Below are 18,561 nucleotides of genomic sequence, written 5' to 3' on the forward strand. Positions count from 1 at the left end.
CCTTGTGTAACCATACTGTCATGTGTGGGCTTCTGTAACCATACTGTCAGGTGTGAGCCTCTGTAACCATACTGTCATGTGTGGGCTCCTGTAACCATACTGTCATGTGTGGGCTTCTGTAACCATACTGTCATGTGTGAGCTTCTGTAACCATATGGTTGGTCAAGGTGTATCTCCCACAAACACAGTGACACTGGCATGTCTTCCCCTCCTGGATGTGTGTCCCATGTCCCTTTCCGTCCTGTAGGATCCCGCCATCTCATCCGTAACTCGGCTTTATTTCACCTGCTGAAGATTTTTTCCCTCCATCTTTTCAACATAAACTGACCTCCTTCGATGAGTGATAATACCACAGCTCCATGATTTAAGTTGAATATAATGGCTGCCCATTATCATCCTTCATGATCAGTAATGAAATGGAAATAATGTTCGTCTTTAACCAATTGACAGAAGCAAGAGTTTGTATTCACGTGACGTCATTAGCATTCCTTCCCCGGGGATCTTCGGTCCGACCCAGGTCACAGATTGCTCCTCAGGTCATCGTTTGGCCTCCGTCCAACCTCTGACTCTCCTCCTCCCAGACTTTTATCTCCATTCACCTCACTACACGTCTGACTTCAATTTAGTCTCTGCCGGGAAGTCTTACTTCTCCCCTCTGGACCTCCAACGGTCCAGCTGCAATAGTAATTGATAATTTCGCCTCGCCTACCTCAGTGATCGCCTCTGCTGACTCCCCTCGAGACACTGTAGATGAAAAGATATTGACCATGATCTCTCCTTCAAGAGCTGCATCGAAAATGGTCGCTTTCAGCGGACACAGTCTTCGACTCACATTATCTTTCTCTCAAATATTCCATTGTATTTTTGGTAAGTATCTCAAACAGTTATTTCTATTTATGGAATATTTATGCAAGATATTGATACAAATATTGGCCATACGAAGAGGGCGATATTGTTCAGGTCTCTTGGGGAAAATTGGAAAAGAAAATTACTGTCCCTACAGGTGTCGCTTAGTCTGGTGACATCCGACATAAGGAACTTATCACAGGCTATTACCCCCAGCCACACGAGAGAGAGAGAGAGAGAGAGAGAGAGAGAGAGAGAGAGAGAGAGAGAGAGAGAGAGAGAGAGAGAGAGAGAGAGAGAGAGAGAGAGAGAGAGGGTCTTCTGAGTGGCGGCGTATGGCACGGGGTGACTCCTCCACATTGGTTGGATCGCTGACGACGGAAGCGCAGGCAGACTGGGCCTCGTAGTAATGGCAGGGCGGTGCCCACCTCAACACTAACTGATCCAGGAAACCTCGACGTGTTCCTCCTACCTCACCAAGACTGCTGGTGATCCAGGCTCTGACCTCAATAATGATCCCTATCTACTTATCTAACAATGTAGAGAGACTTGCGCCGTTGCTGAGCCAGATAAGTTTTCCATTCTGCCACTTAACATACCCTCCCACTTGACTTGACCCGTGAAGTGATTTGAGAGATGTCATCTAGTTTTTAAGATATAACGTCTTTTTTTATCATTATTTCTTAACAAACAGTGGATTAGATAAGCTAGTCTTTATCAGAGTGAACAACACTGTTTACTCCTGTGAGCCATTGTCTGCTGATGTGAGCTATTGTTTGGTACTGTAATCATTTGTTTGCTGGTATGAGCTACTGCTTGCCACCATGAGCCATTGTTTGCTGATATGAACCATTGTTTGTCACTGCAAGCCATTGTTTGCTAATATGAGCTACTGCTTCCTGGTGAGTCTTTGTTTACTGTTGTAACTCACTCCTTGCTGATGTGAACCATTGTTTGCTACTGTAAGCCACTGTTTGCTGATGTCAGCCACTGTTTGCTTTTGTGAGTTACTATTTGCTGTTGTGAGCCAATGTTTGCTAATGTGAGCCACTTTTTGTTGTATGTGATACACTTTGCTGTAAACAGTTCTTGTTACCAATGGAAAACTTCATCTTCTTTCATACAAACATAATCCATTTATATAACTATAATCTATTCACACAAACATAATCTATTTATATGAATATAATCCATTCACACAACCATGATCCAGTCAAATAAACATCATCTATTCATACGAACATAATCCAGTCATGTGAACTTAATCCATTCATGTGAACATACTCCAGTCATACGAACATTTTACGTTCATACGAATATAATTCATTCATGCAAAAATTATCCAGTCATGCTAACATAATCCATTTATATGGACATGATCCAGTCATACAAACATAATCCATTTATCCATATGGACATGATCCAGTCATATAAATATTATTCCTTCTCTCATCATTTATTCCCTAGAGCCACATTTCACCTTTCCTTCCCCACATAGTTTGTGTACAGATACAGTGAGTCATCCATCTCCCTTTGAGTACCAGTCATTTCACCTACGCTGCATCACGAGTGTGTCTTTCTTGCCTACTTATTATTAGAGAAAGAAATCTTGCTGCTACGCGTCTGCTGGTGTTTGGTCCACTGTCATGGAGGAAGGTATTCTATGGGACTGTCAACCACACCTGAGAATAGTCTACCGCTGTGTGGAGCTGTAAGATTCTTGCGTGCTAATCCCTGAGCACGACGGTACGATCCTTGACGTAAGACGGTGTACGATCCTTGAGAACGACGATACGATAGTTTAGCCCGACGGTGCGTCCCTCGAACTCTCATGGGTAGGATGGCGTGACACTTGATTCGACCCCGAAGGGTCAGGTCAAAAGGCCAGGCGATTATACCCCGGGTGTGAAGGCTCGCACGCGATGACCGCGTCTTCGTGTATATCGTGTTCAGAGGTCGTGCCATCATGGTCAAGGGGTTGGTTAGATACGTTCCGTTAGTTTGAAACTATGTTCCTTATTGTGACTTATTGTTCGTTACTATGAGCTACTTTGAGTCGCTTTGATACGTAGTTAAGTTTTTCGTACTGTGTCCGGATCTTACATAATCTCATGTGACCTGAAAGACCTGCTTTGACCAGATGGACATTGCTGGACCTGCTATACTGTGCTGTAGGCTGAAGTGGCTTGCTGTATCGTGCTATGACCTCTTATCTGCTGAAACGTTCAGTGATATGGAAAGTATATGAAGACTTGTGATAAGCATCACAGCCTTGTGTGGATCACTATGATCTCTTGCCACCAGACGGTGAACTTCATCAGCACTATGACCTCATACGGGTCAAGGTTCATTATCAGTCTAGTCATGTCTGTTTCTATATTTCAAATTGCTTTCTAAACTTCTCCCCATATTCCATCTGGCTTGTTAGTGCTATGACATCTTGAACTATATAAATAATTTCAAATTTTCACTCAGTTTCTCACATCTCGCCACTTCATATCCTTCACAATTCTCCACTCTGAATCCTGTATCCTCATTAGCTGCCTCTGTTGAATATATGGAAGAATTCTGGACTCTTTTCTGTCTTGTCTACAGTAATCTTTAATTCCAAGTTCCTCTATTACTCTTTTCTGACCCGTTGATCTTCATTCCTCGCTCTCTCGTACCTTTCAGAAGCTGGCTGGTCTGTAGATCCTCCACAGTTCGGTGCCTCTCGAAACTCACCAATATCTTTTCACTGAGTCTTGTGTTGCTCGACGGTGTTCGTGAGCTGTTGTGATCTGAAGTACACAACCTAGGACTAGCATGAGAGGCTGTGAGGATCTGTGAGCTCTGGTTACAACCGGCTAAGCTGTGAGGTGCCGTGACGGAGTATGGACAGCTGGGAAACGCTGAGATATTCCTTGTTGTATGTCGTTGAATTTAATGGCCATCAACAGGAAATCATTATGTATCAAAGTGTCGCATGACAAACTTATAAAATACAATTGTCATTGTGTTGCTCTATGTGTGCCATGCAACATTTGGAAAAGGTACCGTTACATTACATTTCTCTGTTACATTAGATTTACTGAAAGACATATACACAATATTTATAAATTCCTTACGTACTGTGTTACACGTCTAATACAATCAACACATAGCCACATATGTAAACCATCTGAAGGTGTCCATCACGCCCCATCAGGACACTGTGTTCATGACACCGTTGTTTCCTCCTATTGGCGCATGTCCTCCTTCAAGGAAGTGTTGAAATCAAGATCATACCGTCGTCCGCTGATCACGGCGGTGAGGAGTTTAGGTGTGGGCTCCTCCGTCGTCACTGTGTGGATGCGCCCGTCGGAAGTGAGTGAGTAATGATCATTTTCCACCAGGGTCTTATTACGTGTGAAGAGAGCCGTGACGGCGAGGTCAGAACTGAAACTTCCAGACAATGTGAAAGGTCCAAACTCGTCTCGGTCTAGAGAGACATCGTCCACGTGACCACAAGAAGTAATGTTGTCTGTGCGGCACCACACCACAGCACACACCTGCAAGGAAAAATGGAAACGCCCGTAACCCACGTCAAGGATACCGCTGTAGGCCACAAGTCTGTAGTTGTGGTTGGCTGAGTATGTATAAGACAGAGTACAACACAGGCCTTCCTGATGACACGCCTCGGCATGCTGTACACCACCGGAGTCATCTCTGGACAGCAGAACCTGCGTGTAGTTGCTCAGATCTTCAAGTAAGAAGAGATGTTGCCTGCGATGTCTGTCGGATCTGTCATGGGAGCCACTTCTCACGTCGAGGATCTTTGCGTCGAGTTTGGGAGGTATTCCACCGGAGCTTCTCTGGGGAGGGTGATCCAGTCTGTCAGCGAAGGCAATCGTCTCTACCTCAGACACGATCATCTTAGAACCCGATTGTGGGTCGAAGACGTAAGTGTGCTCAAGATCAGAGAAGCCACGGAAGATGCCCGAGCCCAACTTTGATATCTCTGGCAGGTGATAGCCAGACACCAGAAGGTTCACACCCAACTCCCGGGACCATCCATTGTGTATCATTGGAGCTGAGAAAGAAGAATGTGTTATTGGAGCGTCATACAACCTAGGAGCTGCGATCAAATCAGAAACAGGGAACTGAAGGACTCTTTCGAGCAAGATCATCAATGACACTAATAGTTATGAGGTAATTATCAATAAAATGAACGTAGATAATAAGAGGAGAAGGGAGAGATAGCTAGTATGTTTGAGGAGAACAACTTAGAGCTCAAGCTCTTAGTGAAGCAAAGCTAAAGGGTAAGGGGGAAGAATTACTTGTCTATTTCTCAGCGTGAAAGCCAAAGCAGCTAACGGGGCAGATGAGGTAATATTGGAAATAGTGTGAGAAAGTGAGCTCCAGACTAATGTGTATACAAATGAAAGTGGACGACGAAAGGTGGGTGATGGTTAGTGCTTATACACCTAGGAACAAGAGGATCAAGGAAGAGAAAAGGGTGTTTTAGTAGGAACTGACTGAGTGTATCAGCAGTTTAGATTTAAGGTTCTTTGCATGCCATCGCCCTCTCACTGACCACCATCCCATACACCTTACCCTGGTGGCCTTCTTGATATCGATGGAGAAAATATCTGGAGGGAGTTGTTCTCCGACCTGGTGAGTACTGTTGTGAAAGATGAGGATGAATTTCGCTTGAGACAAAAGGTGAAAGTCCATGACAGGAGAGCATTTGGAATTTTGAATCATTCTGAAGACGACAAGAGGAAGAGCCTAAGGCAGCAACTGGTTGAGTGAAGGGAATCTGATAGACTATCAGTGGAGCTTCCATGAAAGATGGGGACAATGTTGAGTGAATGTTGAGATTGCTCAGAGGATGGAACACGAGGATCCTAGCAGTGGCGGGAGGGGGCCATCATTTGCCAGAATGATAAGAAAAAGAACAAGAGAGAATAGACATTACAGAAGACTATCACTGTTTCTTAATCTTAGTAAGATTCATGGGAGAATTTAGGGGGTAAGAGTGTTAGTTGATGTAGAAGACGAGCTGAATGGCCAACATGGTGTATTGCCACAGTGAGGGAGAGAACGATGTTGGACATCACAGAGATAAAGAAGTACTGGAGTAGGGTGGACTGGATGGGTCTGAGAAAGCCTATATGGGGTCGAGTAATGTGGTTACGTATGTATGATAACTTGATGAAGACAGTGTTGTGTACTGTCACTGGGGAACAGACCTGCATAAAAAGGTAGCATGTCCACCCAGGCGGTGCTCATGGCGACGTCCTTGATCCCATGGGTCTTCACGTTGTACAGGCCCGGGTGCTGGTAGACGATGTCGAGACACACCTGCGACAGACACATGACTTGGTTATACTGAGCATGAACATTCACACTTCCCACCCACACTATTAGACAGCCAATCTGAGTGCTCACATCACAACACTACAAGCGTGGACACATCTTGCTCCGCTTCTCTACTTCTTTTTCTTACTCAAGAGAGGATGATTTCCAAGGTCGATGCACTAAGAGATAAATGATGACTGAAGTTATCAGTTAGTGATAATGCGTTCTGATTAACAAAGTGCTCTGGGGTAGCAGGCAGCTGAAACATCACTTGCTTTAAAGATGCTTTCTATTCACATCACACAGAAAACACGGTAACAGAATGTCACAATGCTCTTCTGATCCCTAGTGTCACTTTTAAGACCCTAAGATCGAGAAAAAGATTACCAGTTTCTAAAGACCTCAGCACTCACATGCACTTAAACTAGGTCCTCCACTGCTTCCACACTGTAGTTGCAGGTATTAAGCAATTGAATTTAGACTTTCATGGTCTTCAGTAAAGGAGAAGGCACGAATTGAATATGCCTCTGTTATGACCATATCGGAAATATGAAAGAGGAAAAGAAGGAAAGCAATGAATGCTCCTCAGATGTTTCTAAACCTGACCCTTTAAGGTAAGAGACTAAAAGAGAGAGGGAAAGACGAGGACAGAAAGACAATTCCACAAATTCGTTGTTCAAGAATGGAAGTAGGTAACATAATGGTCACTCCCCCATCATTAACTCCCAACTTTAACATTCATATGAAAGAAAAAAATACCTATGGACTAAAACTTTGGAGGCAAGTAAACAGAAATGGCTACAGAGATAAACTCTCCTTTCTACAAAAAATCAGTGGCAACAAGTGGCAGTAGTGAGGTCATAATGACCAGACTTGATGACACAAGAACCAAACATGAAATATCAGCAACGAGAACAAAAGAAAACACTTCAGAATTCCACAAACAAAAAGCTTCATAGTGAGTAAGTTGATGATCTGAGTAGCTAATGAGTTCCTCATACCAGTAAGAGCAATGGCTATATAATGAGAGGGAGTGGAGCAGCCACCAGACCTGCAGGGTGAAGGTGACGCCGAAGTCGGTGGTGAAGATGGCGGTGTCGTCGTTCTCCGTCCCTGGTGTGAACTGAGGCTCCACATACAGGTTCTTCTTGCGGTATCTGCGGCCAGAGGGAGCGTTAGCCTTCGTCCTGAACCTTGGAAGACTTATTAGTGTCATGATGAAGTGAGAGATGTACTCCTGGCAGTGCTGGCCAGAGGTGTCGCACGTAATGCCGTGTTTACTTGGATGTTAGTGAGAGACGAAGGTGTAGATATGACCGATAATACTACCTTTACCTCTGGTTATGATGGCGTTATAATGATATTTCCTGTGCCCATAGTTATTGTGGCCATCTAATGATTTTCCCTGTGCTCATTATTGGTGTGTGTCGACCTGGTGATGTTTGTTATGTCGATTTGAGTATGATCCCTGAGCTGATTGTAGTATTAAGCAACCCTGTGTGTTACATCGTTCATTAGATACACCAGCTGTAGTGACCCACTTGATAATACCTGTAACTCAACATTATGGATCAGATTATATCATTTCCTTCTCTTACCAAAAGTTTTGAACGAATTACTTCAGAAAAGTTTAAGAGCATGAGCATTATTATTGATTAAATTCTTTTACAGAACTACGGGAAAATAGAGATGACTGGCCCACTAAACTGACCATTATATCACTAGTCCTTGTGACCATGAGTCGTGCCCTCACCATTACTGTGGAAGTGGCTGTCCTCATTGATAAGCCGAGTGCACCATTATCAAGGTGTCATCTATCATGACTTAGCCGGATCTATCATCATTAGGGCTGCACCTATGATTATTAACCCAACACATACCTACATCACTAAGCCACCATTACATTAAACCGCCAGACTCCCTCATGTTACTTATACGATAACTAGGGTCACCAGTCAGCCTCACCACAGCCTTACTAAGGTCACCAGTCAGCCTCACCTCAGCCTTACTAGGGTCACCAGTTAGCCTGACCACAGTCGCCGTTCTCGTCGAAAGTAAATGCGACCCACCTGGCGATCACGGCTCCGCTCCTGTCGAAGACGACCTGGGTGTTGTAGTAGATGTAGCCGTTGCTGGGGCAGTTGTGGATGGTGTCCATGGCGTTCCTGAAGGGGATGTTGGCGGCGGTGTCAGGCCTACAGGGACTTGCTTCTGGCATGCCTACCACCAGGTACATCTTGTTCTCCAAAGCGGCACAACTCAGGATCTTCAAACCCTACCGGCATGGTGAGAGGTACAGCGGAGGAGGAGGAGGAGGCTCCTGGACTGTATGAAAGAGACTTTACATGATATAGACAGCTGTGGGTTACGAAGTTTATACAAGTTACTATGCACGTGATGAAAGCACTGAGTCCTGGACCGCATACAAGAAACGTTGCAGGTGTTGGAGGGAGTGAGTCCTGGATTTTGTAGTGAGGTTGCTGATGATGGAACCTTATACAAGTATATCAACAGATGATGAAGCCAGAAGCTCATGGACTTTCATTATGCAAGTGACGTTACGGGTGAAGGGAAAAGTGGATCCTAAACGATGGAAGTGATATAAACAGTGGACGCTAAATCTCATATTAGTTTCTAATATTAGTGCTTCTCCAGGTACTGTTGGTCAGGATGGATTTCTATGGGAGCAATAAAACCATCTGCTGCCTTACAGTCGTTACAGCAAGCAAAGTTCTGTGTACTAAATGATACAGTTAGTGGTACGCAACACAACTATAGTGCATCGTGACCTCTAACCTCTACATGGTCGGGGTCAACGTCCATGACGCAAGGGATGTCTCCGAGCTCGGGGTCAGGCACGTACTGCATCAGGGAGAACACCTCGTCTGAAGTCCTGAAGTTTATATCCAGGCCGTGCAGACCGTACTCCGGGGTCACCAGGATGTCCGCGCCCTGCAGCCGTCATGGAGCGCGAAGGTGGCGTGGCAGGAGGAGAGAAATGCAGGATGAGACAAGGGCGAGGAAAACCGATCTACAGGGAAAAAGACACAGAAGTTTAGTGAAAAGGTTAATAGGAAAGATGTGCAAACAGGGAGCCACATGAGGAGACAGAAAACAATGAGAGACTGATAACAGAAGTAATGTAGAAGGGAGAAGGTAACGACATAATGACATAGTACAAGAACAGTGTTATGTAGACCTGTCATGAACACACAATGAAAAGCAGAGAACAGCAGCTGCACTGTGGCCATGAAGGGTCTTGGGATATGTTGAATATGACTCGTGTGTGCGTGACGGGGTATGATATGATGTGGTGGTGGGTAAGACTGAGTTGGGAAGACGGTTAGTTGATGCTTGTCAGGTCATTTCAGTCACTCTCTCCCGCGTTAGCGAGGTAGCACAAGAATATAGACGAAGGAATGGCCCAACCACCCCACATACACATGTATATACATGCACATCCACACACGCATATATACGTACCTATACATTTCAACGTATACATATATATACATACACAGACATATATATATATATATATATATATATATATATATATATATATATATATATATATATATATATATATATATATATATATATATATATATATATATATATATATATATATATATATATATATATATATATATATACATACATACACAGACATATACATTTATACACATGTACATAATTCATACTTGCTGCCTTTATTCATTCTCGTCGCCACCCCGCCACACATGAAATAACAACCACTTCCCCCCGCAAGCGCGCGAGGTAGCGCTAGGAAAAGACAGCAAAGGCGACATTCGTTCACACTCAGTCTCTAGCTGTTATGTATAATGCACCGAAACCACAGCTCCCTTTCCAAATCCAGGCCTAACAAAACTTTCCATGGTTTATCCCAGACGCTTCACATGCCCTGGTTCAATCCATTGACAGCACGTCGACCCCGGTATACCACATCGTTCCAATTCACTCTATTCATTGCACGCCTTTCACCCTCGTGCATGTTCAGGCCCCGATCGCCCAAAATCTTTTTCACTCCATCCTTCCATCTCCAATTTGGTCTCCCACTTCTCCTCGTTCCCTCCACCTCTAACATATATATCCTCTTTGTCAATCTTTCCTCACTCTTTCACTCCATGTGACCAAACCGTTTCAATACACCCTTTTCTGCTCTCTCAACCACACTCTTTTTATTACCACACATCTCTCTCACCCTTTTATTACTTACTCGATCAAATCACCTCACAACATATCTTGTCCTCAAACATCTCATTTCCAACACAACCACCCTCCTCCACACAGCCCTATCTATAGCCCACGCCTCGCAACCATATAACATTGTTGGAACCACTATTCCTTCAAACATACCCATTTTTGCTTTCCGAAATAATGTTCTCGCCTTCCACACATTTTTCAACGCTCCCAGAACTTTCGCCCCCTCCCCGACCATGTGACTTGCTTCCGCTTCCATGATTCTATCCGCTGCCAAATCCACTCCCAGATACACAAAACACTTCACTTCCTCCAGTTTTTCTCCATTCAAACTTACCTCCCAATTGTCTTGGCCCTCAACCCCACTGTACCTAATAACCTTGCTCTCATTCACATTTACCATCAGCATTCTTCTTTCACACACTATACTAAACTCAGTCACCAGCTTCTGCAGTTTCTCATCCGAATCAGCCACCAGCTCTGTATCATCGGCGAACAACAACTGACTCACTTCACGAGCTCTCTCATCCACAACAAACTGCATGATTGCCCCTCTTTCCAAAACTCTTGCATTTACGTCCCTAACAACCCTCATCCATAAATAAATTAAACAACCATGGAGACATTACGCACCCCTGCCGCAAACTGACATTCATTGAGAACCAATCACTTTCCTCTCTTCCTATCCGTACACATGCCTTACATCCTATATAAAAACTTTTCACTGCTCCCAGTAACTTGCCTCCAACTCCATATACTCTTAATACTTTCCACAGAGCATTTCTATCAACTCTTTCATATGTCTTCTCCAGATCCATAAATGCTACACACAAATCCATTTCTTTTTCTAAGTTTTTCTCACATACATTCTTCAAAGCAAACACCTGATCCTCACATCCTCTACCACTTCTGAAACCACACTGCTCTTCCCCAGTCTGATGTTCTGGACATGCCTTCACCCTCTCAATCAATACTCTCCCATCAAATCTCCCAAGAATACTCAACAAACTTATACTTCTGTAATCTGAACACTCACCTTTATCCCCTTTGCCTTTGTGCAATGGCACTATGCATGCATTTCTCCAATCCTCAGGTACTTCACCATGAGCCAAACATACATTAATATCCTCACGAACCAGTCAATAACACAGTCACCCCCTTTTTTGATAGATTCCACTGCAACACCATCCAAACCCGCCGCCTTGCCGGCTTTCATCTTCTGCAAAGTTTTCAGTACTTCTTCTCTGTTTACCAAATCATTCTCCCTGACCCTCTCACTTCGCACACCACCTCGACCAAAACACCCAATATCTGCCACATATATATATATATATATATATATATATATATATATATATATATATATATATATATATATATATATATATATATATATATATATATATATATATATATATATATATATATATATATATATATATATATATATATATATATATATATTATATATATATGCTGGGTCTGACACTGCTCCTCTTAAGGGGAGGAGTTCTGAGGCAGGAGTTCCAGGGAGTCTTAATGAATTCTTTTAGCAAGAGCCGAGCCAAGAAGGGAAGAAATTATATTACCTCACGATCTTGGCAAGATGGAATCTGATTCTAACGTTTCTGGAGGTGAGAGCGACTGAAATGGTTCCCAGATCATCAATTGGGCAGAGGCGGATTGGGAGTCGGGCGCTGGTGAGATCAGCAAGTACAGTGGTGAGTCAAGGAGGAATCCTTCACTCACCTGCTCCCTCCCTACAACAACCATAAGCTATGAAGGTAAACTAAAGAAAAGGAACTTTTGTATATGACAGAAACTGTCTCTCTCTATACATATCTCACGATGTCTGTTTGCCGGTAGAGACATCACCTGACAGGCGACACATCTCCTGACTCGATAGGAACTCTTGGGTTAATCACTCCAGAACCCTCACCATCCCGGGAGCTTCACCATCGCAGGAAGTTCATCATCCCAGGAGCCTCACCATTCCAGGAAGTTCATCATCCCAGGACCCTCACCATCCCAGGAAGTTCATCATCCCAGGACCCTCACCATCCCAGGAAGTTCATCATCCCAGGAGCCTCACCATTCCAGAAGCCTCATCATTCCAGGAGTCTCACCATCTTCAAGAGCTTCATCACCCTCTCATGTCTCACCATCCCAGAAGCCTCACCATTCCAGGAGTCTCACCATCTTCAAGAGCTTCATCACCTTCTCATCTCTCACCATCCCAGAAGCCTCACCATTCCAGGAGTCTCACCATCTTCAAGAGCTTCATCACCATCTCATTTGTCCACTAGCCTCCCATTTAACCGTTCCAATTGTCCATTAGCCTCCCATTTAACCATCTCATTTGTCCACTAGCCTCCCATTTAACCGTCCCATTTGTCCACTAGCCTCCCATTTAACCGTCCCATTTGTCCACTAGTCTCCCATTCAGTCTTCCTACTTGTCCATTAGCCTCCCATTTAACCATCTCATTTGTCCACTAGCCTCCCATTTAACCGTCCCATTTGTCCACTAGCCTCCCATTTAACCATCTCATTTGTCCACTAGCCTCCCATTTAACCGTCCCATTTGTCCACTAGCCTCCCATTTAACCATCTCATTTGTCCACTAGCCTCCCATTTAACCGTCCCATTTGTCCACTAGCCTCCCATTTAACCGTCCCATTTGTCCACTAGCCTCCCATTTAACCATCTCATTTGTCCACTAGCCTCCCATTTAACCGTCCCATTTGTCCACTAGCCTCCCATTTAACCATCTCATTTGTCCACTAGCCTCCCATTTAACCGTCCCATTTGTCCACTAGTCTCCCATTCAGTCTTCCTACTTGTCCATTAGCCTCCCATTTAACCGTCCCATTTGTCCACTAGCCTCCCATTTAAAGGTCCCAATTGTCCACTAACCCCCATTTAACCGTCCCATTTGTCCACTAGTCTCCCATTCAGTCTTCCTACTTGTCCATTAGCCTCCCATTTAACCATCTCATTTGTCCACTAGCCTCCCATTTAACCGTCCCATTTGTCCACTAGCCTCCCATTTAACCATCTCATTTGTCCACTAGCCTCCCATTTAACCGTCCCATTTGTCCACTAGCCTCCCATTTAACCGTCCCATTTGTCCACTAGCCTCCCATTTAACCGTCCCATTTGTCCACTAGCCTCCCATTTAACCATCTCATTTGTCCACTAGCCTCCCATTTAACCGTCCCATTTGTCCACTAGTCTCCCATTCAGTCTTCCTACTTGTCCATTAGCCTCCCATTTAACCGTCCCATTTGTCCACTAGCCTCCCATTTAACCGTCCCATTTGTCCACTAGCCTCCCATTTAACCATCTCATTTGTCCACTAGCCTCCCATTTAACCATCTCATTTGTCCACTAGCCTCCCATTTAACCATCTCATTTGTCCACTAGCCTCCCATTTAACCATCTCATTTGTCCACTAGCCTCCCATTTAACCATCTCATTTGTCCACTAGCCTCCCATTTAACCGTCCCATTTGTCCACTAGCCTCCCATTTAACCGTCCCATTTGTCCACTAGCCTCCCATTTAACCGTCCCATTTGTCCACTAGCCTCCCATTTAACCGTCCCATTTGTCCACTATCCTCCCATTTAACCGTCCCATTTGTCCACTAGCCTCGCATTTAAAGGTCTCATTTGTCCACTAGCCTCCCATTTAACCATCTCATTTGTCCACTAGCCTCCCATTTAACCGTCCTATTTGTCCATTAGCCTCCCATTTAACCGTTCCAATTGCCATTAGCCTTCCATTTAAAGGTCCCAATTGTCCACTAACCCCCCATTTAACCGTCCCATTTGTCCACTATCCTTCCATTTAACCGTCCCATTTGTCCACTAGTCTCCCATTCAGTCTTCCTACTTGTCCATTAGCCTCTCACAGTGTCACCTGGCCTGCCGGCAGCCAGCCTGAATCATCATTACAACCACAGGTGAGTGTCACCAACACCAACAACAAGGGAACTCTACTGATGCATCCCAGTGCCATAAGATGTTGTTGAAGGATCGCTTTACAGCTGAGCTGTGACGCTGTTACTATGCTTATCATCCTTCTTCAGATAAACAACGGGCGCTTCCGAACTCTGAGCAGCGAGACACTGATTTACGAAATGCTTACCTGTGTCTGATAATGAGATATTATGGTGAATATCTCTCAACTTGGTTTTTTCCTGTTCTCTCTCTGAAACACACACACACACACACACACACACACACACACACACACACACACACGCATACTAATCTTTGTAGGCCAAGCAATGCTGCTTTGTCTGCGATATAACCGTTGTAAGGGAGAGTGATTAAGTGGGGTTACGTGGCGGTTTTTGACCTGGGTATCTGCGTGTATCTTGAAAAAGTATTCTATGTTTTCGTGTTCTGTCAATTCTCTCATAATTGTTGGTTAAAGCTAAGATGGGCTTTAAACTGCCTGGAGATGAATTAAAGTTCTTAGTATTAACAATTAAGACGTGTGGCATAATCAGCAGAGGGGTATAAGATAACTGGATATTCAAAATCTATGAGGCGATCATTTTCATGACAATGTTTAGCGATCGCATTTTGGTGGTCATCCCTCCGTGCTGAATGTCGATGCTAATAACACCTGAAACATAGATATGCTCCGGAACACAGTAGAATTTCTGTTTTTTTACAGTCAAAGATTACGAGCAATTTACGCTATAAAACTAATAAAACCACACATAAGATTGAACAATATACGTGCGTGTGTGTGGCATATGGGTAACCCCTGCTTCTCATAGTTTGTGTGTGGATATGAGCCACTCGAGCCATTGTGTTATCTACTTTGATTCTTGAACAACAAATAGGTGGCATTATCTTTCTTTCTTCGTCTTTCCCTCTCTCTCTTTTAGTCTCTTACCTTAAAGGGTCAAGTTTAGAAACATCTCAGGAGCTTTTATCGCTTTCATTCTTTTCCTCTTTTATATTTCCACACAGCCGTAAACTATTCTCAGGTGTGGTTGACAGTCCCAAAGAATACCTTCCTCCATGACAGTGGACCAAACACCAGCAGACGCGTAGCAGCAAGATTTCTTTCTCTAATAATAAGTAGGCAAGAAAGACACACTCGTGATGCAGCGTAGGTGAAATGACTGGTACTCAAAGGGAGATGGATGACTCACTGTATCTATACACAAACTATGTGGGGAAGGAAAGGTGAAATGTGGCTCTAGGGAATAAATGATGAGAGAAGGAATAATATTTATATGACTGGATCATGTCCATATGGATAAATGGATTATGTTTGTATGTAAGAAGATGAAGTTTTCCATTGGTAACAAGAACTGTTTACAACAAAGTGTATCACATACAACAGAAAGTGGCTCACATTAGCAAACATTGGCTCACAACAGCAAATAGTAACTCACAAAACCAAACAGTAGCTGACATCAGCAAACAGTGGCTTACAGTAGCAAACAATGGTTCACATCAGCAAGGAGTGAGTTACAACAGTAAACAATGACTCACCAGGAAGCAGTAGCTCATATTAGCAAACAATGGCTTGCAGTGGCAAACAATGGTTCATATCAGCAAACAATGGCTCATGGTGGCAAGCAGTAGCTCATACCAGCAAACAAATGGCTACAGTACCAAACAATAGCTCACATCAGCAGACAATGGCTCACAGTAGTAAACAGTGTTGTTCACTCTGATAAAGACTAGCTTATCTAATCCACTGTTTATCAAGAAATAATGATAAAAAAAGACATTACGTCTTAAAAACTAGATGACATCTTTCAAATCACTTCACGGGTCAAGTCAAGTGGGAGGGTATGTTAAGTGGCAGAATGAAAAACTTATCTGGCTCAGCAACGGCGCAAGTCTCTCTACATTGTTAGATAAGTAGATAGGGATCATTATTGAGGTCAGAGTCTGGATCACCAGCAGGCTTGGTGAGGTAGGAGGAACACGTTGAGGTTTCCTGGATCAGTTAGTGTTGAGGTGAGGCACCGCCCTGCCATTACTACGAGGCCCAGTCTGACTGCGCTTCCGTCGTCAGCGATCCAACCAATGTGGAGTAGTCACCCCGTGCCATACGCCGCCACTCAGAAGACTCTCTCTCTCTCTCTCTCTCTCTCTCTCTCTCTCTCTCTCTCTCTCTCTCTCTCTCTCTCTCTCTCTCTCTCTCTCTCTCTCTCCACCTCCCTAAGTAATCCTCTAAACTCAAGTCCTCCTCCAACTACACCTGTCATTAAGTCGGCCGGGAAATCTTTGCTTCTTAATGAATCTTCTTGAAGTCGAGTCGCGCTTCAGGAACACTGGCCGCCAGCAGCGGCAACCATAACCTGGTGTCTTGTTTGGAGACGATGCAGGCGACTGCTGCCTTCTGTCGTCCAGCTACACAAGCATGAGTATGCAAAAGAAGCATTCAACTTTAGTCGATACAGCCACTAACCAATTTCGTTTCGAGACCTCCATCATCATCATCATCATCTCGCTCTGTCTAAAGCTACTTTGAATGCAGAGACAGAACTGTTGACAGACGGGACGACTGTCTGCCCTGGAGGTTCCTGAATATGTAATAAGACCGACTCCATCATGCATGTTTGAAGGAACGGGTGACTGCGAGACCATCCTCAACATGACTTGTGGTGCTTGGCCACTGTTCTGTTTCCTGACAATAAAATGGACGATTTGATATTGCCAATACCTTTGTTGGTACAATGTTCAGAAAACAGGAAAAACCTTTCATGAGGAACGCATTTCGTCGATGCACTGGCCATAGTTGAATGGTTGAGTTGCTTTGTTGTGTGGCGGACTGTGTGGAGTGGAAGGACCGTGCTGAAATGCTGCGGTGGTTGTGAGGTCTGGTGAATCAGAACCACCGTCGTGTTTCAAAGTCGAGAACCAGGGTTAGATTCTGGTATAGTCCGTACGAGGAGTATGAAACAAGGCAAATGCTGCTGTGGGTTTGTCTAGATAATGATTCACCTTCATCTTACCTGATGAAGGCCGATGGTTAATACGATACCTGGCATGTTGGATGTATAAGTCATGGTATGACTGAAGTGCGTACCCTTCCCTCTATAACTAATACAGCATCCAATTCTGAGTTGAATCGCTTCTGTCCCGAAGCCTCTCAGTCATCATTGCTTGTAGACCACTGGTTATGTACACATCTCCTCAGGAATTTACGTCCCTTGCTTGCCCGTCTGAATCCAAAACCCTTCCATCTTCTTGGAAACATGCACAGGTACAACACTTCTCGAAGAATAAAGAGGAATGCAAATAGCAACAAACTTCTATGTCCTTTCGAGGTGGTTTGTGGTAACATAAGACACAGAGGAGAAATACCTGGGAGCTTTGAATACACAGAGGCGTAAATAAAATCCATCGTGGACTTGAAATTAGACATTTGTCAAGTCCAATTTCTTAAACGTCTGTTCCTCTGGTGTTGCATTCAACCAATCATGTTGAAGATCATTTCGTATGTTAACTCTGCTGCTGGAGAAAAAGAAAACACTGTCTCTTTCAGAATAAAACGTTTGACCACGAGTTTGAATATGTCGCTTTGAATGAAATCGCAATGATGTAGCTTTCAATGGCCTCTTATATCACGATTGTCAAAGTCTATGATGGTTTTGGATACCTATATCAAATTACCAGTCAACCTTCGTTTTTCCAAGTTAAAAAGATTTATGTCTTCCAAGGGAATTTTACTGGTAGCTCACGCCTATACTCTGTTCTACTTGGCTCTTTTCTCGGGAAACACTAGAGTATTGTGGAGAGTGAGGATTGGTGTTTTATACGTGAATCTGAATGCCTAACTTATAAAGTCTGGAATCTGGTTCGCCTTTTATCCTTATCGACACATTGCTTGTCTTCCGGTCATGGGATACTATTTGAACTAAAGTCTTTCTCCTTCTTTACCATTTGTTATTCAACAAAACCCATCCTGCATCTTATCTTCTCGTTTTCATTATACTTACAGATGTCATAGTTCATTTGCCACATAAGAAGCCAGTCCATCAGTATCTGTATATCAGCTTACAGCTATAGAGGCTCCATTTCTGTTGAAGTTTTATTCCCCATCTTAAGGTCGTCGTTCAATTTCGATATCTTACAGCAAAGCCTATGCATCAATGTCATTAATGGATATCAGAAAGAGAATTGGCGCT

General features: G+C 43.8%; 1 protein-coding gene across 1 annotated transcript; it reads right to left on the bottom strand.

Annotated features, from left to right (window-relative positions):
* Window positions 1-882: 882 nt before the first annotated feature.
* LOC139757006 (pantetheine hydrolase VNN2-like) lies at window positions 883-9,608 on the bottom strand. Its single transcript, XM_071676954.1, has 5 exons — window positions 8,965-9,608; window positions 8,238-8,443; window positions 7,220-7,325; window positions 6,060-6,171; window positions 883-4,897 (listed from the first exon to the last, which is right to left on the bottom strand). Exons 1-5 carry the CDS (start codon window positions 9,034-9,036, stop codon window positions 4,065-4,067), a joined length of 1,329 nt encoding a protein of 442 aa, XP_071533055.1. The 5' UTR covers window positions 9,037-9,608; the 3' UTR covers window positions 883-4,064.
* Between the last annotated feature and the right edge of the window lie 8,953 nt (window positions 9,609-18,561).

The sequence above is a fragment of the Panulirus ornatus genome, chromosome 24, assembly GCF_036320965.1.
Source record: "Panulirus ornatus isolate Po-2019 chromosome 24, ASM3632096v1, whole genome shotgun sequence".
Lineage (NCBI taxonomy): Eukaryota > Metazoa > Arthropoda > Malacostraca > Decapoda > Palinuridae > Panulirus > Panulirus ornatus.

Coding starts and splice junctions, on each gene's coding strand:
- LOC139757006 (XM_071676954.1), bottom strand. CDS start 9,036: ATGCAGTACGTGCCTGACCCCGAGCTCGGAGACATCCCTTGCGTCATG. Junction 7,326..8,237: donor AGCGGAGCCGTGATCGCCAG/GTGGGTCGCATT, acceptor CTCTGGCCGCAG/ATACCGCAAGAAGAACCTGT. Junction 4,898..6,059: donor CATGCTACCTTTTTATGCAG/GTCTGTTCCCCA, acceptor CTTCTTTCTCAG/CTCCAATGATACACAATGGA.